This window comes from Eubalaena glacialis, chromosome 11 (genome assembly GCF_028564815.1).
Source record: "Eubalaena glacialis isolate mEubGla1 chromosome 11, mEubGla1.1.hap2.+ XY, whole genome shotgun sequence".
Lineage (NCBI taxonomy): Eukaryota > Metazoa > Chordata > Mammalia > Artiodactyla > Balaenidae > Eubalaena > Eubalaena glacialis.
The window spans coordinates 61,784,624-61,809,083 of NC_083726.1; the positions used below are offsets into that span (position 1 = coordinate 61,784,624).

Below are 24,460 nucleotides of genomic sequence, written 5' to 3' on the forward strand. Positions count from 1 at the left end.
TTTCCTTCTCCCCCTGAAATGGGCTCAGTTCACCTCTCCGCTGCCCTCTCCTCCTCCCCGCCCCCTCCTTGGTTCCCCTCTACTTTCCCCCCTTTTCTCTCCTGATCCCTCTTTGTTGGGAAAAACACACCCACACACACAACTCCTCCTAGCTCAGGCCTGCGCTGGAAGCAGAAACTGAAATCTCCTGGCCTGCCGCGAGGAGACAAGCGTCCTGCACCCACCCCAGGTGGGTACCCACGATCCCTACACACTAGGAGTCCAGCTGCTAAACCCAGCAGGAGTGCAACCCCCAGGGGCTGTGAACGTGGCCCTCTCAACGCCACGGCCTACATTCCCACCGGCCCCTGCCCAGCCGCCCCACAGCAAACGGGGCTATTTCCGGCTCCCCCAACCCGGTCCGGTTTCCCCGCCTGTGGAGTGGCTGGAGGGGGAGCGGCCCCAGAGCTAGGGGTGCTCTGCGTTTGGAGCCCCCGTGGCCTTGGGCGCCTGGTTACCCGATCTTTGTGTGATGTGTGTGTCGCAAGGAAATTTGCAGTGACTTTGGAGCCCAGACTGAGGAAGCCGAGGTGGCGAAAGGAGAGACAATAAGGGTCCGAAGTACAATTAAGGGACCAGAGCCGCTAGTCTCTCCCCCGCCTTCCCTACCAGACTAGGAGCTGTCTGGCCTCAAACCTCAGGGCAAGCCGCGAACCTGGAGCCGGAAACTCAGCCCATGGTGGAGGGAACCAGAGGATCCGGCAGCCAGAAAGCAGGAGGAAAGCTCCCTCCAACTTGGGCGCGCACCAACCAGCTCCGCTGAGTTGCAGAGAATCCAGTGAATGAAAGTGTACATTCCGACGATTTTGCCCGATTTTTTCCAGCCTTTGGAAGGACAGCCTAGGGTTTGGGATGTCTCAGACGGACGGACAGACAGACAGGCGGGCAGGCAAACCGCATCTCCGGAGGCAGACAGACTCACAACATGAGTGTGAGCCTGAAATCGAATACAGGTTCAACATTCCCCAGGCCTCTGTGCCAGGCCGGATGAGCGCCGATCTCCCTACCTTCTCTCCCCTCCAGGGCGTTGGGCAGAGACCCGGAAGACTCGGTCCCTCTGGCTTGGTCCAATCCCGCCTCGGGAAGCGCCTTCGTTACCTGCTCCTTGGCTCCCCACGGCCACAGATGCAGGGAAGCCGCCTCCGCCGGGGGAGGGAAACCCCGGCCACCGCAGCCGCCGCTGCCCGCCCTCCTTCCCTCCCTCCCTCTTCCTCGCCCTCCCTCCCCCTCTCCCTCCCTCGCGCGCTGCCGCTCGCAGGGCCCTCCCGCGGGCAACCTGTTCTGGACCAAATCCAGGTATCTCCGAAAGAGACAAAAAAGAAAGGACCTCTTACGTGGAAAAGAAAGAAAGAAAGACCTTTAACTGCATTTATTTTTCACGCTCTGACCCTTGGTGGGCCTCAGTTCAGACGTCCTGGGCCCGGCCCTGCAGCTGCAGAGGTGTGCAGTGCCTGCCGCCTGGCCCACGCTGGCCGCCGCGCTCCGCGCACTGTGCGCTGCACACTCTGGGCCGCCGCCCCCGAGGCCCAAACACCAAACAGACCTCAAGGTCCTTACTACAGACTCAACCTCCGGTTGCCCGCCTTGCCGCTGGCCTCTGCCCGGGAGCCCGCTCCGCTCCATCTGCGGCCAAAGTCCACACACAATCCACCTTGTTTGTGCTCTCGCGCCCGGCCGGACACCCTTCCTAGGCAAGGCGCCCACTGGCCACCCTCGGGCCGCGGCCTTGCCCGGGGCTGCAAACCTCCTCCCCTGCACGGGACCCACACAAAGCCCAGTGTCCTGACGCTCCCACCCGCAGCCCCCTGTCCCTGGCCCCGCTGCCCTGCACCTGTTCCCGAGAAGGGCTGCATCTCCGAGCGAGCCGAGGCAGGCCGGTGGGCCCGGGCAGAGGGTGCTGGGGAGCCGAGGTCCCAGGGAGGCCACAGAGGCTCGGCCGGCTAAGCCGGAGCCCCCGGCAGGCGGGCGAGAGATCTCAGAGACCAAGGCTCTCCTTGGCGAGCTCTTGCATTTTCCTCCTTCTCCTGCAAGTCTTAAACACTCACACGCCGAGAGTTCAGCTCTATAAATCCTGCTCCTCTTTCCCATATCATAATTAAAAAAAACCAGTAGGGGAGGTTTTAACTTTTATTGCGATTTCTGGAGTTGGGCTGCGGAGCATATATTAAGTTTACGCTTATGCACTCTCGGCGGGGAGGGTCCTTTAAGAAATAAAAATCCATCTTAATATCCGCAGACGAGAGATAATTTTTTCCCTCCTCTTCACGCTGTTTCTTTTGAAGACTCCCTTCCAGCGAAGCGAATAAATAATCACCATCGCCTTAGCCATGATCCACGGCCCCAGGGCCCCTTGGTGGACTCTGGCCACCAGACTGGCCCTCACCTTGGCCCTGTGAGAATGTACCCCATTCCCCAGGATATGGGGGGGCACCCAGACCCATAGCTCTGTGGCCACCCACCCCATAAGCCCACCAGCTCTGAAACAGATATTGGGGCAGAGAGACCCAAAGCACAGAAGTCGTTCATTGGTGAATTTCGGCCCATCAGGGATGTTGTCTCCAAGCCAGGCACTCCTGAGCACCCAGCCCCTGCCTGGGACTCCCTTCACTCCAGCTGGCCCCGGGCTTCTGACAGCCTGAAAACTCAGAGACTGCTAGGGGCTCCCAAACTGGGGAAGCCCTTGCCTGCCTCGCACCAGCTGGCCTTCCTCTCTGAAAACCTCCCCATTTCCCCGGGATCCATAGGGCGATTTGAGCACTTCCTTCCAAGGGAAGAGATTTTTTCCCCTACCAAGGGCTGGGGGACAGACAGAAAGGCAGACTGACAATTTCAGCTGGGGAGAAGGAAGGCCCTATTCCCATTTTCTCCTCTAGTCTCCATGGGGTCTCTTCGTACAGGAGAGAGAGAAAAATACACGAGTGTGCACAAAAATATATACAGGGGATCTGAGAGAGCCTGGAGGAGACAGAGATATAGAAACAGAGAACCACACTCATCCAAGGTTACATATAAGCCCCCAGCAGACAACTGCGTGAATACAGAACTCCATGTACATATTGTGTTCCGGGGACGTGATTTTGTTCCCTTGTCTGAAAGTTTATAATGTTTTAATAATCATAATAATTCCAAAGTAAGAGAACCAAGAACCTGGCTTTCTCTTCCCCAGTCTCTCTGAGAACGGGGGTGTATCTCCCCATTCTCCCTGGGCCTCCTCAGTTTTCTCTGCAGGCAGAGAAACCTCGCTGGAGAGCCCTCTCTCTAGTAACCAGGATCAGAATTGAGCAACCAGAGGGGCCAAGGAGGGGAAGAAGCTTTGCAAAGTTGCACATTGCTTGGATTCTCCCTAACCCAGACCCTCCCCTCCTCCCCCTGGCATCAGCCAACAACTTCCCCAGCAATATGGTAATGGTGGGCGCTGGTAGCCTCCTTTCACCCAGACATTTCCACACAGCGCAAAGACAAGCAGCTGCCTGACAGGCACAGACACAACACACCAAGGCCTACAGGCAACAGACAGCTAAAAAGAGACCAGAGCCAGATTCTTGCCCTGATGTTTCCCAGTAGGGTAGGTGTGGGGGGTTTCTACTTGGACTGTATGGCTCTCCTCCAGCCTACTAACACCCTAAATATGCCCGTCTCCTGGCGATGGAGATATAGAAGGGGAAGGCGAGGTGGCTGAGCTGGTGCTCAGAGTTCCCCAACTCTTAGGACTCCACGCACCCCACTTTTCTAAGGAGAAGCTCCAGCCCCAGCCGACTGGAGGCAGATTTTTTTCCTTGGAGGTGGAAGGTAGGAGAAGCTAACCCTTCCAGAGACTCCTTTCTCTTTCTGTGGTCTTCTCTCTCCTAATCATCCTGCCCCACCCTGCTACCCAACTGAGCTGGCCCACCAGGCCACCTCTTACTCAAATTCCTGAATTTCCTTGGAATTGGTTAGACCTTCTTTGTCTGTCTCCATCAGGTGGGCCCAGGAAACAATAGCTGCAGGAAAAACTCCTCTCCCTCAATCACGGGGATGGGGACAGGCTGAGGAATGGACAGGATAAAGCAGGGTTCTCCAGACTTGTGGTGTAGCCCCACTCACAGCTAGCCTGCCTCAGTCTGTACCCACTTTGCCCTATCTAGGAGGGGGGCTGGGAGCAGTCCCACTGGGGAGGGTAGGAGCGGGATAGGTGGGTTGGGGGCCCTCGACGATAACCGACTGATGTAACTCAGGCAGTTTCTTGTTGCCGAGTTCAAAACTCAATCCCAACAACATGAAACTACCTAAGCCACAGATCAGCTGAGCGAACAGGGCGGGAGATTCAGCTTTGCATCTATCAGGAGGAGAAGGGAAGGGGGTTGGGGAAGGAAGAAATTCAGCCCCGTCCCCCTTTCCGCCCTCACAACCTCCCTAAGGACTAGAGAGTAGACTTTGGGTGGCTGGGTGGGTAGGGGATCTGACTGCCTCATCAGCTGCTAGTCTAAACAAATCGCTCAGAGAGACTGGTGAAATGGGACCTCCAGCTGCCAAACCCCCGCCCCGCCCCCAGCACCGCAGTGGAGCTACCCCCCTGCCTCTGGCCCTGGCCCTGGGGGAAGCTGGAGTGTCCTTCCACTCTCCAGCTGGGTCCCCTGTCTTGCCCTTCTGGCTCTCCTGTGCTCTCCTCCTAGATTCCCTCTGATCTTCTCCGTGTCTCAGCTGGGCTCTGGCTTCCCTTCGTCTATGTGTGGCTGAACCACTTCAGAGCCTCTTCCAATCAGGCCACTTGACTGGCAAAGCCCCACGGCCAGGCAGAATGGGGACCGAGAGCCTGGCTGAGGCTCACGTCCAAACCAGCAGAAAGCAGGAAAACCTAAGCTTCAAGCTCCAACACTCTCTAGTCCATCCTCCCTCTGCTTCCCCCAGCAGACGACCAGAATGAGAGACATCTAGACCCATGTGTCGAACTCAAGGCGACCCTAAGTGACCGAGTAAAGAAAGAAGCCAAAAACCACCAATTTACCCCTTTGACCGCCGAACCCCACGGCAACGGGCTGGGGACGGGGAGCTCACGGCCACTGCCTTCCACTGCGAGCCGCCACAAGGCAAGCCTGGGCTCTCAGCAAGCGTGGATGCGCGAAACACCTTCCACCCTGCTCTGCCCACTGTGCGCTGGGCACCTGGGGACGCCGCTAGTCCCCACGCCACCGCCAAGAGAAGAATAAGAAACCGCTTCTCTTACCTTGTCGCTGCCTCGTCGTCCTCCTCCTCCTCCTCTTGCCGCTGCCCGTGCTTCTGCTGTTGCTGTCGAGGGGGGGTGGCTGAGCTCCTTGTCCCCCTCCGGCGGTTAAGTTTATTCCTTTCCTTGGATAGGTGGGGGGCTCTTGGGGTTCCCCCGAGCAGCGGTGGGGTGCGCCTGGCCCAGCACCCCAGGCAATCAGATCTGTCTGCTTCTCAAGATTGCAGTTTGCTCTCTGCCTCTTTCCCTCCTCCAGTCACCTTTAAATGCATCTTTTACTGCAGCACCACATTATATTTGCAGATCATAAAATCCACCTCTCGCGCGCACCAAGACCGTCCTGACATTACTGTTTTATGACCTTGACTTATTGTGGTCACCTGGATAATATTTAAATCAACGTTATGGTCTCTCACTTACATTAAACCCGCCAAGAGACGTTCTAGAAAGGCTCTAGGAGATGACTCAAACACAAAACACACATCCACACACTCAGCCTCTTTGGGGGGAGGGTGTCGCTAAAAAAAACGCTAAAAACAAAAAACTACCCATTTGAGGATTATGATTCTGGAAATTTATTAGGATTTTTTTCTCCATTAAGGAAGCTACATGCAAAAGATACAACATACAGAATATCTTTAAATAACACAACTCCCAGACAGGGACAGGGCGATATTTGGGGGAGGGGCACTCTGTCTTTGCTTCACTATGTTCTATTTTAAATTAAAAAAAATTTTTTTTGCTCCTCTGGATGGAATTTCTGAGATGGCAGTGCATGGGGGATGTAGGGGTGCTGGGAGAATGGGAGAAAAGCAGAAAGCAGTACAAATACGAGACTTCAAGCAGATTCTCAGAGCGATTGGGAGGTGAAGACACAGAGAGGGTTTGGTGCAGGCGCTGGACGCTACGACAAACACACAAACACTAGCCGAACTTTCCAAAACGTCTATTATTCTAAGGAGGAAATGCAGCAAGGAAGGAGCGATTCTGACTGTGCTCTTCGAGATTACAGACCTTCTCTGGTTGATCTTTTTTTCCCCATAATTGGGTGGATTCGACCTTAACTTTGCCTGGAGAACGGGGTGCTATGTGTGAGTGCGTGGGTGAGTGAGGGGTTGACACACACACCAGCCACACTCCCACCCTCGTCTATGCAGGCACACCACACCCCACAACCCAGCACCCCATTTCTCATGCTTTAGGTGGACACATCTTCGCAGCACGAACCATGGGTCCCTTGAAAGGAGTGTCTGAGGTCTTTGCCTTTTTTGCAGGCATGTTGCATTTATACTCAGGGAGGAAAAAAAATATATACCACCAGGCACAAAGGGAGGAGGGGCGGGGAAAGGAAGGAAGGGGGGGAAGAGGGGGAGTGGGAGGGGAGGCCCCTCGCTCAGGTGAAATTAAAATTGGAGGTCAGTTCCCGGATTCGATTCTCTCGGTTCATTTTCTTGAGTTTCATTCTGCGATTTTGAAACCAGATTTTGACTTGTCTGTCTGTAAGGTTAATGGTCTTGCTAATCTCCAGGCGGCGCTCTCGTGTCAAATACATATTGAACAGAAATTCTTTCTCCAATTCCAGCGTCTGGTGTTTAGTATAGGGACACCTCTTCTTCCTTCCGCTCTTTGCTGTCAGCCAATTTCCTGTGGTGTTTTCTGCCTTTATCTCCTCTGTTAAAAATAACATTATTTACATAAGTATCCCTCGAAGAGGCAACCCTCGCAGCACTGCAGCCTTGGCCAGCTTGCAGTGGGGGCAGCTGAGGGAGCACAGGGGAGCTGTTCTCGCCCCACAGGCCTGGCTGGTGGGGTCCTCTTGGCCTCAAGGCTCTTAGAATTTCTTTGGGGTCTAGACTTACAGGGGAGAAAGACAGAAAGTATTTGCCTCCAACGCGTCTATTAAATTTAATCACCCAATCCACCTTGACCTAGCATGTTCTGAGTACTCCTGCTCTCCCTCGGCTTGCTGACCCTGGTGTGCACTCTAAGCCACACCAGACCCCGCCTCCTCTCTGTTCCTTTCCAGCTCTGTAAAAATCCAACCAGAAGGAAAAGTGTTTTCCAGGCCTCAGACCAGGTGGCAGAGGCCACCTCGCTGCCCAGAGCAATTTCCAGAGAGCTTTGACCCCTTTCAACGCAGTGGAGGGATGTCGCCCCAGACTCTGCAGCCAGAGGCCATTGCAGCCGTCTCTGCACCAGATCCCCAGCCCTGGCTCCCACCTGAAGTGTCACAGAGCGACTCTACCCCATTGGATCTCCCATTGCCAGCTTTTCCTATCCCGGCCATTTCCCCCAGGAGTAACTGAGGCAGGGAGCTTGTGCAGGCAGCAGAGGTCAGGGGCAACAGCTCTGGTGCACGCTGAGGAGTCCTCAGACAACTGCCCTGGCCAGAGACCTAAGGTCAAGGGAGAGAGAGATCCTGAGGAAATGCAGCCTCCTGGAAATCTCCTGCCTAGTCTATGTAGATATGTATGCGTGCATGTTCATGTGTATTTCTGCAGAGATACACACTCCTACACATATGTACACACACACAGGGATATGTACACATGTGTCTATTTATATCAGGAGATGCTATAAGTGTGGTGTGTATTTCCCTTTCCCTTATCTACAGCTTCTCCCCCCGGCACAAATTCTTGCTGAAATGAACCAGCCTTGCTCCTCAAGCAGCAGAAGAGACCTTGGCCATCTTTTCTAGGGAAAAACCCAGAGTCCAGAGACCCGAGAGGGGCACCCAGCAAAGGACTCTGCTGATGGCTCTGTGCTCTATCTCCCCTTCTATGCCAAATGAAACTGCCAGGTTCCTGGATCTTAGCTTGATGGGGAGTGGGGTGGGGGTCCTAGGGGAACCAGGAGGCATCAGAAAATGCAAACTTGAGGCTGCAGTTTAAAACACTTGAATGTCCTTAATTCTGTTCCCACCTCTGCACCTGCAGCCTCCTGCCAAATTGTTTAAAGGCTCTCCACATCTAACTCTGTGCCATTTATTTTTTATTGGGGTTGTCGGGGTCTGGGGGAAGGGGAGAAATTACAAATGGGGAGTCTGGCCCAAAGCCCTCTTGCCTCTGGCCTGGTGGAGGCACCAAAATTAAGGGGGCAGGCAAGAAGGGAGCAGGCAGAGTCAGAGGGATTAGTTGGGGTGGGAGGGTTTAGATGGTATGGGGATGGCAGGAGAGAAAGGGGAGCCTATCGGAATAGGGGCAGTTTGAGCTAGGAGGTAGGCTTGTTAACCTTGACTTTTCTTTTGGTGGGGCTAGAACGCAGCTTTTCCTACCCTAAATCTGCACCCCAACCAGGCTCAGGGTGTGGGGAGATGGTATAAAATTAAACTTTTGTGCTGCACACGTGCCACCACCAAGGCTTCCTGGGTATGCGTGCCTCTCTCCCCCTCCCCCTCATGAACACACCCGTGCCCACCTTCTGGCTAGGGTTTCCATGGGCTGATTTGCCAAGGCCACCTTTGATTTGCAGAGGAGACCCAAGAGGGCGAGGGTCTGCCCTCACCCACCAAAAGAGTGTGTGTGCATGTATGAGAGGGCATGCGTGAGTGTGTGTGAGTGTGACACAGGTTGCCTCCGGGCATACGTGTGGACCGCATCCATATACAAAGCACCATAGGACCCAGGCCGCCCCCAGTCTGCTCAGTTTTCACTGTTTCATCTGCCTCTGCACCCAAAGAGCCCTTCTTACACACAGCCTCCAGTAGCCAGTGCTGTGGGGAGCAGGTTTATCCCCTGCCCGCACTCCCCCACCCCCCGCCCCGCCAGTTGGGCCTTTTCTGATGCTTTTTGCTCCAACTTTTCAGGGAAAGTCCCCTCAGCCTCCCTCCACTGCTCCCGTTTCCTCCACATTTTCTCCAGGTGTCAGAGAATGGTCCTGAAGGCCCCCAGTACCTGCAGCAGAAATGAATCTTGAACCCCGAGCTTGAACTCTGGCTAGGCTTTCCCTCGCCACCAAAATTACAATAAAATCCAACTAAAGCCTCACTCCCTTTCAGGAGAAAACCGCTTACCATGCACACAGAAATTTCCCAACCACTCATTTGTAAGCTGCTTTTGGAAACCAACGGGGAAAAATTTTTTTAACGTAACTATAAAAAAAAAAAGGAAAAAAATTTTCAAAGGGGAGACAAAAAACTTACAACATTCCAAATGCCCTGTTCCAACGCCATACACAGCCTGGGCGTCTGGGGGAGGGAGGGACGTGGCGGGCAGCCCTTCACCTCCACCTCTTCCGGCCCCAGCGCGGCTGCCAGAGGCCCCCGGCCGAGCCAAAAACCGCAGGAGCCCAAGCCACACGCACAAATCAGACCCACAAACAACAAATCGCGCCTCGCAGGAAACAATTTTCAACTGGGAAAATGCAGTAAAGCGAAATGCCCCTTCTCCCAAGCCTTTCCTAGTCCCTGGCCCAAGATCGCCATTTTAAGCTTTTTGCATGCTTCTGACCTGAGCGGGGGTGGGGGTGGAGGGGTGGGGAGGGGGGCATCAGCCTCCCAGGACACCAACGCAGAGCAAGCAAACCAAAGCCAGCACGCGCCCGGGATCGGTCCCCCGCCCTGGGCAACACAAGACGCTGCAGGCTGCCCGCCGTGCGCACCACCCCGGTCTCGGCGCCCACGGCCGCTGCCGGCCGGCACCTACACTTCGCCGCTTACCTTCCCTAGCCAAATGAGGCGCCACCAGCTTGGCGCTCAGCAGGCACGAGTCTCAAGCCGGGGTCGCATTCCCAAGACCGTCCAGGGCCTCCTCGGCCCAACCCTCTCCCTGCCCCCGCCCCGGCCACGAAGACCAAGTGCCCGAGCGTCCCACCCGGGCCACGGCCCAGGCGGCCTTACCTTTCGCTTCGTTATCCGAGGTGTCTGGGCTGGAGTCGGCGGTTTTGGCCCGATCCTTTTCACTCTCCAAGGGGCTGCCTTTTGGGCCCGCCAGGCTCTGCTCGGTCTTGATCTCATTGGGGCTGGGGGTCTGGCTGTCGGACTTGGGGGTCTCAGGGAAACTCACTTTACCCCGGAGCTGGGGAGACTCCAGATGTTCGGCGCGCGGGTTGAGACTGGCCCGCTGCTCGAAAGGGGCTTCGAAGTCGTTGGCCCCGGCACAGTGGGGCGGCTTGTCCAGCGCGGAGTAGCTCGGGCTGGCGCGGTAGTAGCTGGGCACCGGCACCTCGTGCTCCCCGAGGCAAGACTCCTGCAGGGGGTGGGAGTAGAGAGCTGCCTCGGGGCCACTTTTCGCCCGCTTCTCTGCGCTGTACATGCAGCAGACATTCTCCTCCTTGACACTAGGTGGGTAGGAGCAGGAGGATAGAGGCCTGCCAACAGGTTGTTCCAGGCGGTAGGCGGCTTTGGGGTCGCCCCAGGAGTCCAGCTGCGAGAGGTAGGACGGGTAGGTGTTGAGGGCGAGGTTGGGGCTGCTGCCCTCGTCCCTCTTGGAGAGCGAGGGCGCGAGCCCGCAGCCCCTCATCACCCCGCAGTTGAAGTCACTCCCGGATTGCATATACATGCCTGCGCTCCGGCTATAGCGCTCTCCTCCGCCCGGCGCAACCAAGGGCTCCGCGTACGAGTTCGGAGTTACATTGCGAGGGCATGTCATTTTCAGAGAGAGGGGTTTTTAAGGAGCAATACTACTGCGGAGGAGCTGACATCTTTTTTTTCCCCATCCGGGAGGGGGGGCGGTTGGAGGGGCGGGAGGGAAAAGAAGGGGAGGGGGGGAAATATCAGCTCCATAATTATCCGCGCATTCGGCCCTCACCATGTGACGGCTAGACCAATGGGATTTGAAAATGGCCTTGATGATTCAGACGGCCGTGACGTCAGCGGGGTCAAGTTGTCTGCAGGCGGAGCGCGCAGCGTGGAGTAACAGCGCCACCTAGCAGCCGCCTCGAGGTAGGGGCGCCGGAGCCCTTCCCCGCGAACAAAGGAAGGGCCCCCGGGGCGACTGGGGCAGGAGTGGGATGGAGGGGGATGAAGGGGTTCTAGGGAGAATGGGGTTTGTTTACCCGGGAAGCAGCCTGTAACTCTTGGGGAGAGGGGAAAGGAGAGGGGGAAAATGCGGGACAGAATGAGAGAGCGAGGCAACTCGGGGCTCAAAACAGTCACATTCAAACTAAAAGGTCAAGACACGATTCAGGTACTTCTTCCCCTCCTCACCTCCTCTTTTCCTTGCCTTGGCCCCCGCCCCCACTTCTTCTCCTGGGATGGGAGTGGGGTGAGGTTTGGGGGAGGGATCCTGCGGGCCGAGAAAGGGAGAGAAAAAGTTAAGGAATCCCAAACGGAACTAAAGTTTCTCCTCTCCTGCGTCCTCCTTCGTCGCGCTCGGCCCTTGGGGCTGGGAGCTCAGCTCGGGACCTCCCGTCACGGAAGTTGGTTGAGTTGCAAGTTCCCCGTGGGGATTGACGGGGAATCTCCAGTGTCTGGGGCAGGCCAGGGAGGAGGTCAAGATGACTTCAGGGCTGCTTGGGAGAGGGGGATTCCGAGGGGATTTAGGGGTCGCGGGAGGAGGAAGCCGGCAACCAAAGGCACCGGCTCCCCGACCAGGGTGCGCGGCCTGGACCTGGCTGGGTGGGTGGCTCCTGGGTTATCAACTCAGGGGCAGGAAGGCTTTGGCCTTGGAGCCGGTTCGGCTGCTTTGCTCCAGGCCCTGGCGGCCCTCGCTTTCCAGTTGACCTTGCCCCCACGAAAACAGGGAGCATTCCCAGAGAGAAAGAGGGAACCCGCGGGGCCTCAGGCGGTTTGGGGGAGTCACGTATCAACCGGGAAACCAGGGCAACGGACGCGACAAAATCCGACCCAGAGAAGTGTCCTTTAACAGAGCGAATGAGCTGGGGGCGTTTTTGAGAGAAGACGGACCAGTCTATTTTTGTGGTTATTTTTTTAATAAAGGGAAGCGAGAAATAAGGGACAAGGTATGTTTCAAATAGTTCTTTCCGTTTCTTCATCTCCTTTCTCACAAAGCGAACTAAACTCTCCACCCTTTCCTCAGGAAACGGAATCTGGAGTATAACTTGTCTTTCAGGTCGCCCTACATTTTCCCCTGGACCGAGCCATGGGTTTCGACTTTCCGAAGGGCTGGAGCCTGGCCAGGAAAAGACCAGAGCTCCAGACGCCCTGGCGCGGAGGAGTGAGGAGGCTGGATCGCTTCTAGGGAGGCCCAAGCCCGCGGCTGCTAGAAGACGACTTCGGAAAGAAATCCGCCGAAATCTGTCATCCAGAGAGTGAGAGACAAGGCGCAGGGGTCCCCGAACCCCGGGAAAACTGGAAGAAAATGTGTAATGTGTGACTTGCTGGCAGGGCCAGCCAGGGGAGATTTGAAATGCTTTCGTGTTTTCATTTACAGAGGTCGCCATGGGCTCGGCAAAAGGGGTTGGCCCCGGCAAGGTTAGCCTGTTTAGGCCCCAGATGAGACTTGGGACGGCCCCGGTGGCAGTCAATCCAGGGAGCCATTTGTCCCACCCCGCGGGAAACGCGCAGACTTTATGGCCACTCTGTTTGTATTATCTGCGTAAGTCTTTCCCCGCCAGTTTGATCGAAACTGTTCGCTTTTACGAGGACCCAACGAAAATTCCCCGTCATATTTATCAGCCGAGGATAAAAATTTAGTATGGGAACTGATATTTCCTCATTTATGGGGCGATGAAATTAAAGACCAAAGCAATTGAGAATTATATGGCTTTGGGGGGGTTCCCTCCCCCCCGCTTTCACATCTCCTTTATTTTCCTGCCTGGTGTCCCTGTCCCTGGAGTTTGGCATCCCAGTCTCCTGCCCTTGCCCCCTATCTTGGGGTCTGCTGGGCCCTCTCCCCCAGACCCAGGTGCCGCTTGACCACCTCAGCTTTTCCTCGTCTTTCTCTCGGTGTTAGTAGCTGGGGGCCGGGACAGCACTCCCTGAGCCTCTCTGCCCAGGCCAGGCTGGGATCGGCTGGGGCTGTGGAAGGTTTCCAAGAGCCTCGAAGGGGAAGGGTCTGAGCCCAGCCTGGGAGGGGGTGAGGGAGGCGGCAGAGTGAAGGAGACAAACTCCAGATAACCTCTCAAAAACATCAAGCCCCACAGCTTAACCTGGGGAACCAGCGGGAGGGAAGCAGAGTCACTCGGCTTTGAGACCTGTCTCCCCTACCAGCCGGACCCCCATCCCAAACTCACTCCTTACCTCAGCCCTGGGTGGGGATGGAGTTGCTTTCAGAATCCTTGCTATTATTAATGGAAATAATCCCCCTGGGAGAAGGAGCCTCGCACCTCCACTCCCATCTCCTCACAAGAACGAATAGTGTTTAAAGTTGAAATAATTAGAAGTATGATAAACATGGCCCATTAATGAAAAAAGAAATCAAATTCATCAGTCTAAGTGGGACCCCCGGTGAGACAAATGTTTGCCTTTAATTACGCAGGATAAACGCAAACCCGGAGCTGTTAAACAAGAACCCGAAGACGCCGACTTGAATAACTTGTTGGGTTTTTGCAGACTTGGGATTCTGCACCAGTGGAGACGAAAGGAAGGAAGACGTGAGGGTGAGGACGGGGAGAGGGGAGCATTTGTGCGGGTCTGGGAAAGTACAGTCAGGTGTGGGTCCCAGCCCTGCCCCCTTGGGCTCCGTCTTTCCCGAGGCCACGAGCAAAGGCTGTTTCCGTCCTATTGTCCGGGCCTGGTGTTCAAAGGCATTCAGGCTGCCACGGCCATCCCACTTGCCGCCTGCCACCACTGCTGGGCGCCTACCGGCCAAGCCCCACCGGGCCAAGACCCTCAGGCCTGCACCCCAAGGGAACTGGATTGGGGTCCAGAAGAACTCTATGTTGCTAAAATCACCCTGTTAAGCCATTTCCCCAACTTTCCGGGAGTGCTGCATCTATGCCTGACTCCGAGGCTCCCTCTTCTTGCCTCAACTTGGGGGATGTGAAAATCCAGGGGCTTCAGGCCAGAGCGGGCTCAGGCTGCACCTACCTTTTGACCAACCCCCCCCCACCCCGAGAGCTCTGGCCCCCTGTGCCCTTCTTCCCGGTACCTAGACCCTGGAAGTGCAGCAGGGATGAGCAGCTGGGCCTCCTGCCGCCAGTGGGACTGTGACCAAGGGAGAGGTGGAGGGTGCTCCTCGCAGACTTCAGGGTGGTCAGCGGGTTCCAGATGGCAGGCTGAGGACTGGGGCGCTAGGGGTCCCCATGTGAAAACAGAAGAAGGAGCATCTAGTGCTCGATGAACAGAAAGGAACCTCGGCTGCTTTCCAGGCTCTAGCCCTCAAAGCACCCTGATTTCTCCAAGGAAAATTAGTGGAGCTTCCCCACAAGGCTAAGGACGTCATCTAGGAAGTTCCAAAGGTGAGGTGAAAAGAAGAAAGAGTGTCTTTCCCTTTGGGATAAAATAATAAAATAAAATAATTTTACAGTGTGTGTGTGTGTGTGTGTGTGTTGAAATCTCAAGTGAAATGGAAAACAAAATCACACCAGTGGTTAAAATTGCAGGGTTTTTCCCTCTTGTCTTGGAGGCCCAAATAAATCATTCTCTTCTCAAAACTTGAAGGAAAGATTTGCTTTCTTTTTCTTCACTAACACCGGGCTCTGCTCCGGCTGAATTGGGAGCAGAAAAATCCCAGGCAAAAGACAGAATGCACCGAAGCCCCCCAAACGGATTTTCAAACAGGTACAAGAGGAAAGTGGGAGGCTGAGGACGCTTGGAGGGGCCTCTGGTCTACTCCAGATCTCAGTGCCACCCTGGCGGCAGCCTGGCCATCAGAGTCGCTCTCACATCTGGACGTTGTACACGTTTGCACCCAGATGCTATGGAGGTTACCGCCTAGACACGTAATTGACTTGGAGCTTGATTGTATGTACACAGCCAAAAATATTCACTTTTACCCAAAAAATGTACTCCCTACGATCCCCGCATCCCGAAGTCTGATAGCCAGCACAACTGCTTTCTTGCCCTGCCGAAGCCAACCAGTTATTTAACTTTGCCTCCTGAATTGAAACCAGACAGCAAACACATCCAGTAGAAGCTTTGGGAGGAGCACAGATGGGATGATGTTTTTGGCGAGCGGGAGGGGGGAAGCCTTGCTCCCCACTTTATGGTTTGCGCCCAAGTTGCCTAGTGGGTCGTGTTTCCAGCCGGAGTCAGGGCTGTGGTCTGCCGGCTTACTTCGGAGAAAATCCCACTCCTCCCTTACCGGCTAACTTCCTTTTCGAAGATCTTTGTTTTCCATCTTTTTAACCCTCTTTCTTTCTTTTTCCATCTTCCTCCTTTCTCTTTATTTGCTTCTTTCTCTTTTTCTCTGCAATTCATTTGTTTCCCTCTCTTTCTCTGATTCTTTCTCTTTCTTGTCTTCCTTAGTTCTCTCTTCCTTCTTTCTTTCTTTGTTATACAATTTATTCTTTACTCTTTTCTTTCCTCCTAAATGCTTTCCTTCCCCTTGACTTTCTCCCCTAGCTCTTCTTGTTTTTCTCTGTTGCGCTGGGCACCGTGAGGGGGAGAGCACCAGGCTTAGTAGCAACCCTTCCCAGCCCCACTGCTCAAGCTTGGAGTTGACCTTCGCCCGCCTTCAGCCTTAACTCGGCTCCTCACAAGGCGAAGTGTAGGGCTGTCAGCCGCTGGCGGCCAGGCCTCAGCAGTCACTATTAGAGGGAAGGAAAAGCAGGCGCTGGGGCACATCCTGACCAACTCTGCTGGCTCCCTGAAGTGCCCAGCTCCAGGGCTTAGGTATCCTCAAGTCCATCACCCCGAAGAAGCCTCATCCACCAGGCCTGTCTTTGGAGAAGTTGCTCCATCTTTGTCCTGACTTCCAGAGATGAACATTAAAATAGTCCCTGTTTGAGCCCACTTGATACCCCAAGGCTGGAGCTAGGGGAAATGAAGGAGTGGGGTTCTGTCAGTCCCAGGTGAGGGGCAGATCCAAGGGGTCACTCACAGGCTTAGCAGTCCAAGGCCACGTCCCTATACAGGCACCTTTGTTCTTTGAGCTTCTGGACTGCAGCCCGCTGGCCTTCCTTCTCTCTCGGTCGGTCCTAGAATCACTGCAACCTCTGGGCAGGCATTTCTTGTCGTTTTGAATTCTGTCTTTCATCAAACCTTTTGTGGACTTTGCAGGAGGCAGGGTTGCAGGGCTGTGTGTGCAGAGACTCTCCCAAACTTAACGGTCTGAGTCAAGGTTATGGGTCTCCACTTTGTGCAGTGGGTTGAGGGTGTGTGCAGGGCTGTGTGTGTGTGTGTGTGTGTGTGTGTGTGTGAGAGAGAGAGAGAGAGAGAGAGAGAGAGAAAGAGATGCCTACAGGAGAACAAGAGGATGTGATGGGGAAGACCTGGTCTAATTGACATTATCCGAACTTTGGGATTCTGTAAGGGTGTGTCTCAACAGCAGAGTGGCTGAGACTTTCCTAGCAGCCCCCAAAGCTGGATCCAAGGTGGGCCTCAGGAAGGATTAATCCCAACCTTTAAGCCTTGTTTTGCCTTAGTTAGAGATACAGCTCCAGACACCCCCCTCCCACCAGGACCCCAGAACCTCTCTCTCCCCAACCTCCCAGAGACCCTGAGACTTCGTTCCATGGCGAGACCAAAACTTTAAGTTTTTTAAAAAGAGAGGAGAATCTTGTAAAACTTTTATGCCAAACAAAGTTATAAAAACTTCCCGGGCGTTGCCTTTTCCAAAGGTTTATATGAATAATAAAGAGTGCAGTCGCGTGCACACAGTTCTGGCGGGCTCTGAGCTGGGAGGGTTCAACAAACAGCATTATCCAGCCTTGGGGCAACAGGAAACCCCAGGGGCTGCCCCCTTGAGGGAATATTGGCCCAGAAACGAATTGCCCTACAGATTCCGGAGAGGGGCGGGGAGAGGGAAGGGGTGGCGCCCTTGACTCCCTTGAAGTTCAAAGTTCTTTGTCCTGGTGAGAAAAACCCTCTCTGCCTTCAATCCACTCGAGAAATTATTCCCCAGGTAGTTTCTCCTCCTCTGATTGAGAAACGGCTCCAGGTATCCACAACTCCATTCACCTTTCAGACACCTAGTCTGTAACTTTCTTGCTTGCCTAAAGCAGAGCTCCCCATCTTCCCCATCTGGGACACCTAGAACCTGCAGGCTTTCTCTCCAGAGGCGCTTGGCTGGGCTCTGTGAACCGTCTTCCAAGGCGCCCTCGCATCGCCATCCCCCAGCAACCTGGGGGTCTGCGTAACAAAGAAACACCAAACCCACTTCTCCTTTCAAGTCCCCCAGGTTCCCCCTGCACCCCCAAAGCCCATAGTGGGAGGGGGAGGGGCCCAGAGTGCTCTCTCAGCCCACACCACTTAATACCCTTGTAAACTCCCACGTGCGCTATAAACTTGGATTTTTACAACCAACATTCCTCCTTAGCTCCGGGAAACTTTGAACTCGGCCTCGGGTTTATTTACTGGTGGGGGGGGGATTGGGGGACTGGGAGCTGAGAAAGGCTGGAGGAGAAGAGGGGGGGAAGGAGGTTGCGGGCAAGGGGGTAATGGAGTAGGGGTATGGGGTGTGTTGGGGGAGCCAAGACTGTCCACTGCAGATTTGTTTACTATTTAGGGCGGAAGCGCTTTCTAACACAGGCCAGATTGGGTCGTTAAGGGCGAAATGAAACTGGGTTTAGAGGCGCGGGGTGGGGTGGGGGCACTTTATGGCGGCGTCTAGACGAGGCTCTTTTGTTCCCGGGCAGCTCCACGGCTGGAGGGGATTACCCGAAGAGGTTGAGCCCAGAGTGCCCCTTACCGCCAAGGGGGGTCGGACATCCTGGGGGCCCGAAGGTGGGTTTGTTGGGGGGACAGAGACCTCTTTTTTCTAATTTTTAGAAGGTCACCGAGGACTGGCAGCTTCCTGGCCTTGGATCATAGAAAGCTTTTGTTTTTCTTTCACCATGACACCCCGCCTTCCTTCAGAAATCCCTTCTAGAGCTGGGGATCTTTTCTGGGCTGCACATTGCAGGGAAAGTGGTAGCTTTGGATTTTAAATATTTTTCTCCAAAATCAAGAGCCATTTAGAGATCAGTATTTTGCTTTATAAACAGGTTCATTCTATATAGTTATCTCCATCCTATTTTATTGGAAACACGGCTGGCAGGCCAATATCCCTTGTTATGACTCGTGGATAAACATCATACTTAGAGATATCTCTCGTGCACAAGTGCACACGCATGCAAATGTGCATGCACACACACACACAGATGATCCTCAGCTGCATTCCTTCTGACACTCACTACACACTGACAGTGGTTACACACCTCAGAGGACACAAGCCCTAGATGTGCATGTGGTCAGTTTTACCCCATACTATAGGCAAAAGCGTACACATTAATATTCCTTTTCATGTGCACCCATAGGCATCCGACAAATATTTGTGTGTGGGCACATGAGGCAATTGTGGGATTGTATATACACCCCAGTTTGCAAATTTTGTCTAAAGACCTACATTTACAAATTGGAGATTCAGATACCCCTGTCATCAAAAACGACGGAACCTAGATGCAATAGTCCATAGTCATGGTGCTTTTTTCTTTCACTCAACAGAATTATATTGACGAAAACATTTTCTTCGAATTACAGAAGAGCAGTTCCAAAGAAAAGGGAAAGATGAGAGAATTGGTCCTAAACCTCTGCCCCCAAATAACGAATTTGGAACAGAGACCACCAGAGTGCCCTCAACGAATGCGCTGAAAGGACTATGGTTATCTTTATGCAGAAGAAACATGCACCAAATATATATATGGGTGTGGTGACCATCCTCATGGGTCACCTCCTTCCCCAGCGCCCCACCCCAAGCCAACCTCTTACAAAACAAATCTCTGGGGCTTTCTACGCTGGGAGACCTATGTATAAACATCAGGGTGGCCCCAGCCTAGGGTCTTGTTGTGTCTGGAGGAGCCTGGCCATTTGTGCTTGAGGGGAAGGGGCCCAGCCCTACCCTTCCACCCTCAGGGGCTGGCGCGGTGAGGAAAGGGAGGGGGCTGGTTTCTCCCCCTCTCCCTTCCCTCCCTCAAAACTGTATATAAAAATTCCAATACAGTCTTCTCATAGAGGGAAAAAGAAGAAAAGAAAAAACGAAAGCCCTACCCTCAGCCCTACACATTTAACTGCCACAGACGGAGACATCTGGTGGGAGGGCGGTGGAGCCAAGAAAATTCCTATAAATTTAAATTCGATGATGGTTACAATTAACTCCACAACAAACGTGTGCTTAAATGGAAAGCGTTGCTGGGCGTTTGGACGCAGCTCGAGCTGCACGTGAGAAATGAGAGCTTTAGGAGTCGCAGTGGAAAGTCCTCAACTTGAGAGCAGGAGGAAGCTACCGCCACACTCTTGCCCCTGCCTGTGGAGAGACGGGTGCAGGCCCGCCAGCTCCAGCCTACCTCACCTTCACACGCCTGTCCTCCTCTGCTGGGCTCTGCCTGCCTGCTTCCACCTCCTCCGCCTTGGGAGCATTGAGGGTTTTAAGAGGAGAGGGGCTAATAAAAGGGTCAAATAAAATCATAATATTGAACAGAATGAAATATCTTTATTTGCCACCAAAAAAAAAAATTCACAGCAATCCCTCTGGGAGCCGGGTGGGGATTGCACACGTACACACGCACTCACGCACAAGGAGATGGGTGATTCAAATCTCATTCCAGGCGAGTCCTCCCCATATCCCCTCCGGGTAGAAAGAAATGCTTGTGAAATTTATTTACAAAAATTCAGGCCTCAGCATAGGGGAGGCGTCCAGTCCCATCTCCCTACTGCCTCTTCCACCCCGATCTTTTTTTTTAAAAAAAAGAAGGTAACAAATGCATAGACTATAGCTATAAATTTGCGGAGTGGGGCACAGCTTGGAAAAAGGTTAGGAAACCTCAACGCACCAGTTAAGAAATTTCGAAGGAGGGCTCTACACGTTCAAGGGGGAGAACAACTAGGCTTGGGCAGGGCCTGGGCACAGACAGAGGTAGGACACGACTTTGCACACCTAACACCAGGTCAAAGGAACAGAAATTTCACAGCAAGGCGGGATCACATTTAGCTGCCCCCCAGCAGTGGGGCGTGGTGGGGTAGGGACGGGGAGCCCGGGAGGTCTCCCCTCCCAGACACGGTGTCCTAGCAGATCTTCTCACATGGGCAAGGGAAGGCTTTCAGTTCAAGGATTGTTCGGCTCAGGCGCCCACTACTCACGCCCCTCCCCCCACCCAATCCGAGCAGCAAGACATTGTCGCGAGGTGTGTTTTCTTTTAAATAAAGATTCTTGGCCTCGGCGCCAACGGTGTCCACTCGCCGTGGATCAGACACTTTCCTTCACCCCCCTTTCCAGGCCCGGTCCCTGTCCCACACTGAGTCAGACCAAGGTGAAGGAGGTTCCGGAAAGAAGTGCGGGCAACGGCAGTGGGGGCCAGCCCTGGCCACAGTCCAGTTTTCCACCCGCGGAAAGAAGGCGAGTTAGAAAATAAAAAATAAAAATAAAATAAAATAATCTCCCCCTTTCCCCCCTCCCCCCAAAGGGCCCGGTCTGCGGTTACAGCAGAGGATTTCCCGAGAAATACTGCAGCCGGTCTCTGCTTAGTTTTTTTTCTTTCATCCTTCTGTTCTGAAACCAAATTTTCACTTGTCGGTCCGTCAGGTTCAGCATCCGGGACAGCTGCAGCCGCTTCTCTTTGTTGATATACACGTTGAAGAAAAACTCTCGCTCCAGTTCCCGGATCTGGAATTTCGAATAAGGGCAGCGCTTCTTGCGGGTGCGGGGGGCGTCTGGAGGGGAGGGGAGGGGAGGGGGCAAGTGCGAGGAGAGGGGGAGAGAGACACGTGAGACCCGGGCGACCCCAGCCCCACCGCCGGGCAGCCCTCCCGCGGGCGCAGCGCTGGGCCGTGCCGAGACCCCTGGCAGGGCGAGCTCTTCCCCCATCCCGGGCCACCGTGGGACCCGCGCCCCCTCCCCTCGGACGAGGGCCGGGGCTGGCGGAGTCTGGGGGAGAAGGAAGCCAGCCGGGGCCAAGTGCGTCCCCGTGGAACCCGCCCCCCCGACTTCTGCTCAGCCGGGCTCCTCTGCCCCTTCCTGCGCTGCCTTCCTAGTGACTCTGAAAACCCACCGCCCCCCCTCCCCCAGAAATCTGGGGGAACCGCGGAGAACAGGCGCGAAGAAGTGAGACCGGGCGAGAGTCGTGGGGAGGCGGGGAGGAAGCGAGCGAGCAGGCACCAAAGACACCCGAGAGTTGCTTCCGGGGGCCCTGGCGCCCCGGGACGCCCGGCGGGCCCCGCCTTCCCTGCGGCCAGGCTAGGCCGGCGCAGAAGCCGCGAGCCGCAGAGAAACGCTGAGCCCCAGGCCTGGAGCAGAGTGGAGCCCTGAGCCGCCTCGTCCCCACCCCGTGTCGTCGCTGACCCCCGGCTTGCTCCGGGTTCTGCTCAGGGACACGCGAACACAGTTTGAACATTTGGAAAATAGTTTTTGAAAGAAGCAGAGCGGCCCTGGCTGGCCTCCCCGGTCTCAGGTTCTGCTCCATTGCCTCTCTCCCCCACCACTCCCCCTCTCTGAGTTTCTCCCTGTCTTTCCCTTGCCCTCCCCTTTCTCCCCCTCCACCCCTCCCCTCCCTCCCGCCCCCCGGCAGCCGGGCTCCCCATCCTTCCTTAAATGCTCCTCTAAGTTCACGATCAAAGTTAATATAGCCCGCGATGGTGGCGCTTTTAAAAATTTCACAGACCGAGGGAGATAACGGGGAGGGGGTTCACCCGGCTTTTCCAAAGAGCCCTTTTCCCTCCCTCCCCACCCCTTCTCCATCGTAAAAAGTCGAGTCGTTGGGAGAGAGGGCTTTGTAGGTTATAATAAAATCCTTTGAATGCTTATAAAACTCCACATAAAATCGGACTGACCCAAAACACGAGGCCGTCCCCGCTCCCCTCGCCTCCCCCCTACTCCCGCCCTCCCTCTCTGGCTCCCTCCCTCCTGCCCGCCTGTTTCCCGGCCGCTGCTACCTACTGGGGGCGGCTCCCTTGGCCGGCTCCTTGGCCGCCGAGTGGGCTGAACCGGACGAGCTGGGATTCGTGTTTTCCTCCTCGGCATCGGCCTCGGCCTCGGGCCCCGCCTCAGCCCGGGACGCCAGTCCCGAGGCCGGGGGCGCCTCGGGCTCCCCCTTGGCCTCACCCTTGCCGGGGCAGGGGGGCTCGGCGGACGCGTCGCCGCCACCGCAGTAGGCGTTGTCGAAGAAACGGTCGAAGGCTTGGGGCAGGACGCTGTTCTTGTTGACTGAGGAGTAGAAGCCGGCGGGGGCGGCGTGCGGGGCGCTGGGGTGGTGGTGGCCGCCGTAGGAGCCTTCGTTTTTCATGAGGATCTCGGTGACGGTGGAAGGAGGCAGGCACTCCCGGTGCATGAGCTCGTCGGCCGCCGCATAGCAAGAGGAATAGCTGTTCCGGTGGTGCCACTTGCCGGAGGGCTCCAGGCCGTAGGAGACCTCCCGGACCGGGGGCACTTGGGCCGGGTAGGGATAGGAGATCTGACGAGAGGGGGCCTGGGGCAGGAAGGAGGAGACCGTGGAGAACTCGGGCACGTAGTAAGTGCAACTGGGCAGATAGAGGTTGGAGGCGCAGCTCCCTCGCTCGCCGAAATCAGCGCCCCTCTCCTTGCGCGACGGCGAGCAGAAGTTGCCCAGGTTGACCGAGTTAAACATCGTTCTCTTCTCCTGCCGGCTCCAGATGGAGGTTTTGGACCTGATCTAGCGAGGGGGGAAAATTTGGGAAGGCGAGATGACGCGTTATCCGTCTTAGTCTCTCTCCCCGAGCACGTGATCCAAAGTAGATATTGTCATATATCAGTTCGGAGCACTTCGCAGTCGTAGGAGGGGTTCTCTCTTAGGTAAGATGGGGACGTTCAGGCGATTGGTTTGCAAACACCGCAGAAACATTATGAAAATCAATTGCAGATTTGTATTCGTTTTTCTCTTGACACTCCCCTCCTCTCCATTCCACAGAGCGAGCAAAGGAGGAGAGAGAGAGGGTTGGGGTGGGGTGGGGTGGGCGGTGGGATGGGCGGGGGCGGGGGCTAGGAGGGGGTAATTGTATTTTTTTCTAGCTGCTGCTCTTCCCCCCCCCCCAGGATTCGGAGAAGGAGGAGGGTTCTCACGTATGGGGGGGGGGTCTTGCCTCCTCCCCGTGATCAGCCCAAGACAGGGCTAGGGATGAGGACCTCATTCCCCACTGCTTGATTCCGCCAGAGATGTGAATCTTTTCCCCCAAGTCTCAGGGACTCTTACCCCACCAACCTGAAGAGGGTCACAGCGCCTGTTTACAAGAGTTTGAAGAAGTCGATTCTTTTCCTGGCCAGGGCTGGGTATCAAGGCTCCCTTTCCCCTTTGGAGAGACTCCCTGGAAGTGTATCTGAAGTTTCCCAAAGGTGAGGCGGCCCAGCAGCAAGCCAGTGTCCCAACTTTGTCTGGCTTGCTGTGCTGCTGGCGGCTAGGGACTCAGATTAGTCATAAACAGTGGTAAGCAGTGAGCCAGCCGCCCAGCCGGTGCCTGGCGAAGTCTGGGAAAAACCTTCTCTAATGTTGTGTTAAATATTTAGTATGAGAGAGTGGCCCTGGGTGAATATTTCATGCCTGACTTTATTGTCAATCAATGCACAGAAAGCTACATCCACTGTGGATTTTTAAGTCTCAAACCCGCAAGAAAAAGGTTGGAATGAGAGTCCTGTGTCTTCTCTGTCAGGGGCCCTTTGGGTTGGGGGCTCAGTCTCAGCTTCTTCACTGAAAAGAAGCCCAGTGTCGGCTCTAGGAAGGATATGGTGGGGGAACTGGGTTTGGGGCTCCTATCCTTGGACGATTTGGGGGCTGTGAGGTGGACGGTGGGGCCAGGTACAGGTCTCTGGAATAGACCAGCAGGGCAGTGGAAGGGAACTGAGGACCCTGGGTGGGCTTGGCAGGGCCAGGGCTCACTCTCTAGTGGAAACCCCCAGCCCCGCTCCCCGCTCCCCGGGGGCTGCAGTCAGGCCCTGGTGGGTGCCACTTTCCTGTTTCTCAGTCCTGCCCTTCCCTGCCAGCCTCCTGGATGGCTGTGACCCCAGAGGTGGGCTCAGTGGTTCTGAACTCCCTTGCCTTCCTTCCCACAGGACACATCTGGGCAGCTGAAAATCAGTTTATTGAAAGGTTCTAGACTGGGTACCACAGCAACTTCCCACAAGCAGAAAGCAACCTTGCATTCAAGGAGGAGCCACCAGGGCATGATCTGTTCAGATCAGCAGGAGGAACTGAAGCCCCCAGGAACGCAGTCCACCGCACCCTTAGGAAAAGCCAGAA

General features: G+C 55.2%; 3 protein-coding genes and 1 long non-coding RNA gene across 10 annotated transcripts in view; 1 reads left to right on the forward strand and 3 right to left on the reverse strand.

The window, feature by feature from the left end:
* Nucleotides 1–5,715, reverse strand: part of HOXC4 (homeobox C4) — a 64,945-nt gene extending 59,230 nt beyond the window's left edge. The window contains exon 1 of one of the 2 annotated variants that reach the window (XM_061206158.1): nt 5,243–5,715. The gene's annotated coding sequence lies outside the window, so the exon portion shown is untranslated. Of the gene's footprint in view, nt 1–1,046; nt 1,108–5,242 lie in introns of those variants that run through there. The other variant, XM_061206159.1, reaches the window with a different exon arrangement.
* A 62-nt stretch (nt 5,716–5,777) lies between these two features.
* HOXC10 (homeobox C10) lies at nt 5,778–10,917 on the reverse strand. The gene is made up of 2 exons (XM_061206154.1): nt 10,077–10,917; nt 5,778–6,910 (listed from the first exon to the last, which is right to left on the reverse strand). Exons 1-2 carry the CDS (start codon nt 10,825–10,827, stop codon nt 6,633–6,635), a joined length of 1,029 nt encoding a protein of 342 aa, XP_061062137.1. The 5' UTR covers nt 10,828–10,917; the 3' UTR covers nt 5,778–6,632.
* Nucleotides 10,918–11,101: 184 nt separating this feature from the next.
* On the forward strand, nt 11,102–14,611 carry LOC133101402 (uncharacterized). Of its 5 annotated transcripts, none has more exons than XR_009702631.1 (4): nt 11,102–11,120; nt 12,046–12,139; nt 12,250–12,735; nt 13,618–14,611. It is a non-coding gene; the product is annotated as an uncharacterized LOC133101402 (long non-coding RNA). The 5 variants fall into 5 exon arrangements; XR_009702632.1 differs by lacking the exon at nt 11,102–11,120 and having other exon boundaries at nt 11,230–12,139; nt 12,250–12,448; nt 12,571–12,735; XR_009702629.1 differs by lacking the exon at nt 11,102–11,120 and adding an exon at nt 11,230–11,364 and having other exon boundaries at nt 11,920–12,139.
* A 5,079-nt stretch (nt 14,612–19,690) lies between these two features.
* On the reverse strand, nt 19,691–22,876 carry HOXC11 (homeobox C11). 2 transcript variants are annotated; one of them, XM_061204852.1, is made up of 2 exons: nt 22,146–22,876; nt 19,691–20,927 (listed from the first exon to the last, which is right to left on the reverse strand). In XM_061204852.1, the coding sequence occupies exons 1-2, from the start codon at nt 22,835–22,837 to the stop codon at nt 20,414–20,416; spliced, it is 1,206 nt and encodes a 401-aa protein (XP_061060835.1). In that variant the 5' UTR covers nt 22,838–22,876; the 3' UTR covers nt 19,691–20,413. The 2 variants fall into 2 exon arrangements, with proteins under 2 accessions (XP_061060835.1, XP_061060836.1); XM_061204853.1 differs by having other exon boundaries at nt 20,620–20,927; nt 22,150–22,876.
* Between the last annotated feature and the right edge of the window lie 1,584 nt (nt 22,877–24,460).